Raw genomic sequence first — 7,500 nt, 5'->3', positions numbered from 1 at the left:
ACACACACACACACACACACACACACACACACACACACACACACACACACACACACACACACACACACACACAGAGCAGCAGCAGCAGCAGCAACAGATGGAACAAAAGGCTTTCCCATGATGGAATTTCAGGAGAGCCTGTAGCCGTACGTGTACGTAGCAGTCCGGATGTTTTCTCCCCGATGACTTGCCGTATTGTATTGTAGTACTCTGTGTCCTCGGTGAAGTGCAGAGCTATTTTTAAACCTTCCCAATTGCATTAAAGGGACACTGTGTGGGATTTTTAGTTGTTTATTTCCAGAATTCATGCTGCCCATTCAGTAATGTTACGTTTTTCATGAATACTTACCACCAGCATCTACTTCTCAGTATTGGACTGTACTGGAAAATTGCACTTTTCATACATGAAAAGGGGGATCTTCTCCATGGTCCGCCATTTTGAATTTCCAGAAATAGCCATTTTTAGCTTAAGAAATGACTGTACTTGGGCCATGCAAGAAAATATTAGTTTATTACTTAGTAAACTTTCATGAAAAGATCAAATTTGGCAATAGGCAGCCCAGTTTCAATGAGCAGCATAGTTGCTGTACCTTTTTTGACCATTTCCTGGTGCTGAGGCTGTGGGGAGGATTCAGCAGGGCGCTAGTCGAGAAGGATGCATCAATGTTTTCTAATGTAATGTACCATTTTCAGTATTACAGCACATGACGTGAGACATTTCTTTTTGATGAATGAATGACTGATGATATTGATTATTATATATTATATAACATTTCATTTTCACAAATGACTGATGACATTGACAGTACAGTACATTATGTCAGACATTTTATTTTGATATATCAAAGTTTATTCAACTTGGAACAGTAAAGCAGGGCATTTTTAACCAGTGCACGATTACATCACATGGACTTTGACAGTCAAAGCAGATAGTGATCCTAGCGCGCTAGGCCCCCCACATTTGGGCTTGCATGCCCACGGGGACCCCGGTTCAAGTCCGGACGGGGTCATTTCCCGATCCCACCCTGTCTCTCTGTCCCACTCGCTTCCTGTCACCATCTCGGACTATCAAATAAAGGCATAAAAGCCCCTGAAAATATATGAGGAGCTTTTTTCCAAAATGAGGTATATCCATTTTATAGAATGTTGGGAAATTGACATTTTTGTATTGGACATTCCATTGATTTGCATTGCAAAATGCAGTTTTATAGAGGTTTTAAAGTATGTTTTCAAAACATTTGAATGGCAAGAATTCACACATAGATGATAGGACCTCTTAACAGTCAATTCCAATATTAAAATGTAAAAAATAAAAAATGGTGGATATTGCGTTTTGGAAAAGAGCTCCTCATATATGTATATATATAAAAAAGCAGATCATGATCCCATGATTCTTCCTTTCTTCGCTGCTGACCTTCTCTGACCTCTTCTTCTTGTTGTTGCCTTGATGACAGCATCCACAACTACACGCCCAAAGTGGGCGAGGCCGACACCAAGAAAGCCATCCGCCAGGCCTTCGACGTGTGGCAGTCGGTGACGCCGCTGTCCTTCCAGGAAGTGGACTCCAAGGAGATGAAGGCGCAGGGCAAGGAGGCCGACATCATGATCTTCTTCGCCTCGGGTTTCCACGGCGACAGCTCTCCGTTCGACGGCGAGGGGGGCTTCCTGGCCCACGCCTACTTCCCCGGCCCAGGCATCGGCGGCGACACCCACTTCGACTCGGACGAGCCGTGGACGTTAGGGAACGCCAACCACGACGGTGAGTGTCAAGTGGAGTGTTTCCCATACAGTACAGTACATAGACCATTCTGTGGCACAGCACCGCAGAATAAAAAACAAACAACACCAGAAATTGATCAACGGCAGCATATACATCGTCGCCTTAGGATTATAGGGTTCTATCTGACTTTTGACCAGTTCTGAGATATTGAGGTTTAAAGATTTTGCACTCTGTAGATCAGAAGTGGCATATGGAATAGGTTTGTTTGATACACTAGACTTAAAGACAACTTCAATGAACTCTAAATCTGAAATATTAAAATCATCGAACATTTGGAAGTGGTGTTTTTTAAAACAGGTAAAATGTAGATAGAACCTTATTGCACTGAAATCGCAAAATGTTTTTAGGATTATAAGGTTCTATCTACCAAAACATCAGAATTAACAATAATTTCTGAACAAAACTCATAGATTACTAATAAAATAGTTGTAACAACACTGTTTAAAGAAAATTAAGTGGTATTTGGAGATTGCAGGCCACTGTATGTATTGCTGTAAGATGCGATTTTGCACTGTATAATTGGGGCAGTCTGTAGATCATAATTGGCATATGGAAAATGTTAATTTGATACACTAGAGTTAAAGACACCTTAAATGAACTCTAAATCTGAAATATTTAAATCATTGAACATTGGGAAGTGGTGTTTTTTAAACAGGTAGAATGCAGATAGAACCTTACCGCAAAATGTTTTTAGAATTATAGGGTTCTATCTACCAAAACATAGAAATTAACAATGATTTCTGAACAAAACTCATAGATTACTAATACAATGGTTGTAACAACACTATTTAAAGAATATTAATTGGCATTTGGAGATTTCAGGCCACTGAAGGCCTATATATAGCCTATATGTATATATTGTATGTATTTATACAATACCCGTAGTTAGATAGAGTTTAACCTAGATATTAGAAACCCTTGGTTATTAGGGGTTCAGGGGCTTGTCCCCCAAGAAAATGAGGGGGAAAAAAGTCAAATTTTAACACAATATCAGAATGGCCCATGGCCCAGTGTGGTGGAGAACCTATGTCCCAAGGGCCGTAATCATCTTATCTGGGCCCGATATACTTTCAATGTTATGCAGCTTCACATGAAATATGACATATTTTGTAAAGTATTCTTAGGAATTACATTTGCAATACAATTAAGTTGCATTTTCAGGGGACCTAGTGAAGGTGGGGTCTGTTGTGAAGGTGGCCGCCTTCAATATAGGCCTAAAGTGCAGGGGGAAATCCTGATTTGTGTTCATAGTACAGATGCAAAAGTTTCTCCACCCCTGGCCAAGTGGTTAAGGAGACTAATTGTTACAGGTTCAAATCCCACCATCTCACTCCCTGGCTGAGATGTCCTTGAGCAAGAAACCTAACCCCTTACTTCTCCAGGGACTATAGCCAATACCCTGTACAAATACCATGTACTGTAAGTCCCTTTGGATGAGGGCCTAATGTTATGTAATGTACTGTAAAATATATACCAGGTACAGATCTGTCAGCACTGCAATACAATTCAAATGTGCATTACAGTCAATGTTTTTGTATAGTATGGAGGTATGTATCTAACATATTGCATTTACTGCAGTAAAAGTGTACTTGTTAGACTATTCCAGGGCTCCATATAATAAATTACAACAAGTACCTGCATTTCACATTCAGGGAATGAATAATGATATGCACAATGTTTTAAAAGTGGATGATGAGCTTTAGGGCCCCCTTGGTTCTTGGGTCACTTGGCCTGGGTGGGTCGGTGTAATCTATCATTGAGCCCACAACATTATCTTAATAAATAGGCCTAATATGCTAAAAGCCACTAAAAAAATCTTAACATCAGCTTAAATTTACCAAAAAGTAAAGGTCCAATAGGATAGGGAAAGGCTAGCCATGGCAAGATTAGATAGAGCTAGATAGATAGATAGATTTTATTTTAACGTACGTTTGTCCCATTATTGCAGTGGGAACCAAAAAGTGTAATAATAATACTAATTAGGCCTAGTGACCCAAAGCCATAGTATATTAAATAGTTAGATATTACCATGCTGGTACGCCATGCGCAACCAGCGAGCACTTTGGTCAAATACAAACACTGCAAGTCTACAACACGTGCGTAATATTTACCGTCATTAGCCTATACCTTTACCTTCCCATATAAATAGGGACTGCTTGGCTCAGTAAAATCGACTGTGACGGCATCTCATCGCGTGATAAGGTAGGCCTAATATTGATAGCTAGTTTGGTCATGTCCATGATACTACTGGCTACTTTTTGAGCAATTCTGACCCAACGCAACGCAAAACCTAATGTTGCCTCACGTAAGCACAGCTAATTGGCAAGCATGGGATTAAGAATTGCCACGTTTGTTCTTTGAATGTGTTTCGACTTCAACTTTCTAACGTGGGCTACATCAGTGTCACCGTAAATTGCAAGATCTGTCCAACTTGGTGCATAGCTCCGCCTTTTGCTGATTAAATAAGCGGGGGTGCATTGGAGTCGCCATCCTTGCTTTGAATGGCAAACAGAAGCTCATATTTGCAACATTTTGCGAGGCAATGGTAGCACTGAGACTGGAGACATGCGTTGGTATCATAACAAACGAAAAAGCAGCTGATTAGCCGCTTTGCAAAGCTGCTACGTTCAATTGCGTCAGATAGAACCCTATAATTCTAAGTTGAAGTGCGGTTTTGCAGATAGAACCTTCTGGTTCTGAGGATTAAACGGTGAAAAATGCATAAAACGTTAAAAAACATATTCTAGGATGTAAAGCAGTGTTACTATAATATGACTATGGCAATAACTCAATTTCGACCAAAATGTCAGATAGAACCTTATAATCCTAGAGCGACGAAATGTCAATGGGGGTGCACTTGCAGTGCCTTGCCCCATGTTTTTTTTCCCCTGTAGCACCACGTTGAACTTGGATTTCTTTTCGCACAGCCCAGCTGGCAGGTGCGGCGGAGATGGCCCATGGGTCACTCGGCAGACAATTAGAAAAAACACATTTTACCTTTACGTTTACCTTAACTTCATTCAAGTTCTCGAGATTTGAGCTGTTTTATTAAAAATGCCGGTAAGTTAGAGCTGAATGAACACATTCTAGTGTGAAATGAAGGTTGTAGCTTTTAAATGCAACTTATTTCATGTTTTTATGTGCTTCGGAGGCTGAGATATTTAGGTTTTAATAGGGAGAGGGCACCTTTTCCCAAAAAGGGCTTAGGCTAAAATGGGTTAAAGAAAAACAGCGAAATTGTCAGTGTGCAGGAGTTTTTTCAAATTGTCTCCCATAGCACCATAGCACAATGCTATACGTGGACTGTGAGAAAGCACTGCAGCAACTCCGGATCAGCGCTCTGGCGCTCAGACGCTCTACATCCTATTATCTACCTAGCGTGCCATAATCATCAAAAAAACAAACACCCCCTCATTCTAATGCCATTCATTCAGTACTTTTACGCAACAGTTGTAATAGTTATGTAATCGTCATGCCGTGGTTAACTTAACAGCACGGGTATTACAGTTATTCTTCAATCAAATGTTCCCATGTTCATTCATGTAAGAGGGGGGGGTGAGGGTGTGGGGGGGAGGTGGAGGGTGGGACAGATTGGGTTGGATAGGGTACAGTATTGCCTGTCTGTCATTACGCAATCAAATTAATGTTGTGAATTTTACAGCACACTGACAGGGCACACAGGCTGCCTACAAGTGTACAGTACATCCAAGAGGACATAAATGAATCTCCAAATGTAATGCGGCCGGGTAATGACTTTAATATCATTTTTGATGACGCAAGTGTAATGCTTCATTCAGTATTGACAGGGGAAAAAAAATGGCAAATTTGCTAAGTGTATTGTTTTCTCTGCCAGGGGTTGATAAACACAGTGCGGGTCACATAGTTTTACTGGGCTCAATAATTACATTCAAATATGAGTATTGATTGCTGTGGTACCACACGCACACGCACATGCACACACACACACACACACACGCACACACACATACAATGCACCTCTCTGGGCTTTTTCGGACTAGAGACTGAGAGTTTCTTGGCTCCGCTGGCTGCATTGCTGGCCGCAAAAAAGGCAGCTCTGCTCTTGCCCAACAGTCAAGAATTAGAGGTGAAGTGAGCACTTGGCCGCCTGCTTGCTGATCACTGATGATGATCGCAGCTGATGAATGAGTCTCTGGATCAATGCTTAATTGAATAGTAATGAGAATTGAAAAGAAAAAAAAAGAAACGCAGAGAGAAATGGCAAATGGAAAGCAGAAGGAAGTGGACAGCTGGACAGAACCTGACCAAGCACTTGAATTTATTTATGAATATTACAAACCACATTTGAGTATTGAGGATTTTTCTGTTTTTAAAAAGTTATACAATTATTTTTTCTTAATCTCGGTCGGGTCATTCCTAGGGCACAAGAAGCTTTACTTGGTAATGTCTCAAACTGCCAACCTTTTAACTCTCCTGAAACTGTTGTAGTCGTGGGCAGATGTCGCCTAGTAGTGGTTAGGGAAGTTGGTCTTTCAATCTGGGGGTTGAAGGTTCAAATCCCAGATGGTTTGAAGCCCTACACTTCCATCCATGAGCAAGGCAGCTAACCACACATTACTGTAGAGGATAGGGCTGCACGATTATGGAAAAAATCATAATTACGATTATTTTGGTTAAAATCATAATCACGATTATTAATCACGATTATTGATTTTTGCAGATTTTTTTGAATGAATTGCATGCGGGATGAGCAAAATAAAATAAATTGTAATAATTATGTAAAGGCAATAGCATGAAACTTAAGTGGACAGATTTCTGGCCAGAAACACCAGCCTGTCAGTATGTTCTGGCTTCAAGGACGCTCTCAAAAGTAGGTCACTATTGTCACGATTATATCACGATTAAAATCACGAGTTCGATTTTACTATTTTATCACGATTTTGATTATTTTTCAAATAATTGTGCAGCCCTAGTAGAGGACATAAATAATTTGAAGATATGTGGAGGGAGGAACACTGTGTACCACCAGTGGTAGGTGTGAGTTGGGCATGTGCAGAGACGGTACGGCCCCGCAGGTGACAATGGTTGTTGGCTCTGAGAGTGGTGATCAGTCGAAGGAGAGGAGTAGCAGAGAATCGTATATGAGAGTGAGATAAAGCAGGCAGGTTATTTTCCGGTATCCACTTTACGTCGGGTGAACGCCCCTTTAGGAGACCTTCGATTAGGAGACCTTCGGAGTCTTGAGGTAGAGAATAAATGGAGTCCCATTAGCGCTGGAGATGGCGGTAGCGCACGTCTTGTGCAAAAATCACGAAAAGAGAAGAAGAAGGAGGGACAACGCTTTTGCATTGAGTGGGCGTGTTTCGATTCCTCTTATTATATATCCAACCTCTTTGGGAGTCGGTTCAACCAGGGTCTTTCTGCTCCCGCTTTTTGTTTTTGTCTGAAGAAGGGTTTTCACACGAAATGCACGAAACGTTACATAAAAAAGTGTTAAAGTGGGAGCAGAAAAATCCTGGTTGAAGCAGTTGAAGAAGGAAGGAGTGCAATTGAATGTACAGCAGCACTATTACATTACATTAGTAGAGGCTTTTATTGAAGGTGACTTACACAAGAGTAAACAAAGACACCGTGCAGCAGCAGTAGTAGGCTGCTGTGATATGGCAGTACAGCTCTGCAGGTGACCGCAGTTGGCTGTGGGCAGGCAGGGCCGGATTAAGATGGCCTGGAGCCCCAAGGCT

At 41.2% G+C, this 7,500-nt stretch overlaps 1 protein-coding gene across 1 annotated transcript in view; it reads left to right on the top strand.

Annotated features, from left to right (window-relative positions):
* The window catches only part of mmp24 (matrix metallopeptidase 24), a 76,310-nt gene that overhangs the window by 38,465 nt on the left and 30,345 nt on the right, over positions 1 to 7,500 (top strand). Inside the window, exon 4 of the mRNA XM_063214812.1 lies at positions 1,455 to 1,759. Within this exon, the coding sequence (XP_063070882.1) occupies positions 1,455 to 1,759 (305 nt within the window). The remainder of the gene's footprint in view (positions 1 to 1,454; positions 1,760 to 7,500) is intronic.

The sequence above is a fragment of the Engraulis encrasicolus genome, chromosome 14 (genome assembly GCF_034702125.1).
Source record: "Engraulis encrasicolus isolate BLACKSEA-1 chromosome 14, IST_EnEncr_1.0, whole genome shotgun sequence".
NCBI classification, from domain to species: domain Eukaryota; kingdom Metazoa; phylum Chordata; class Actinopteri; order Clupeiformes; family Engraulidae; genus Engraulis; species Engraulis encrasicolus.
This window is presented reverse-complemented; position numbering and strand designations above follow the sequence as displayed.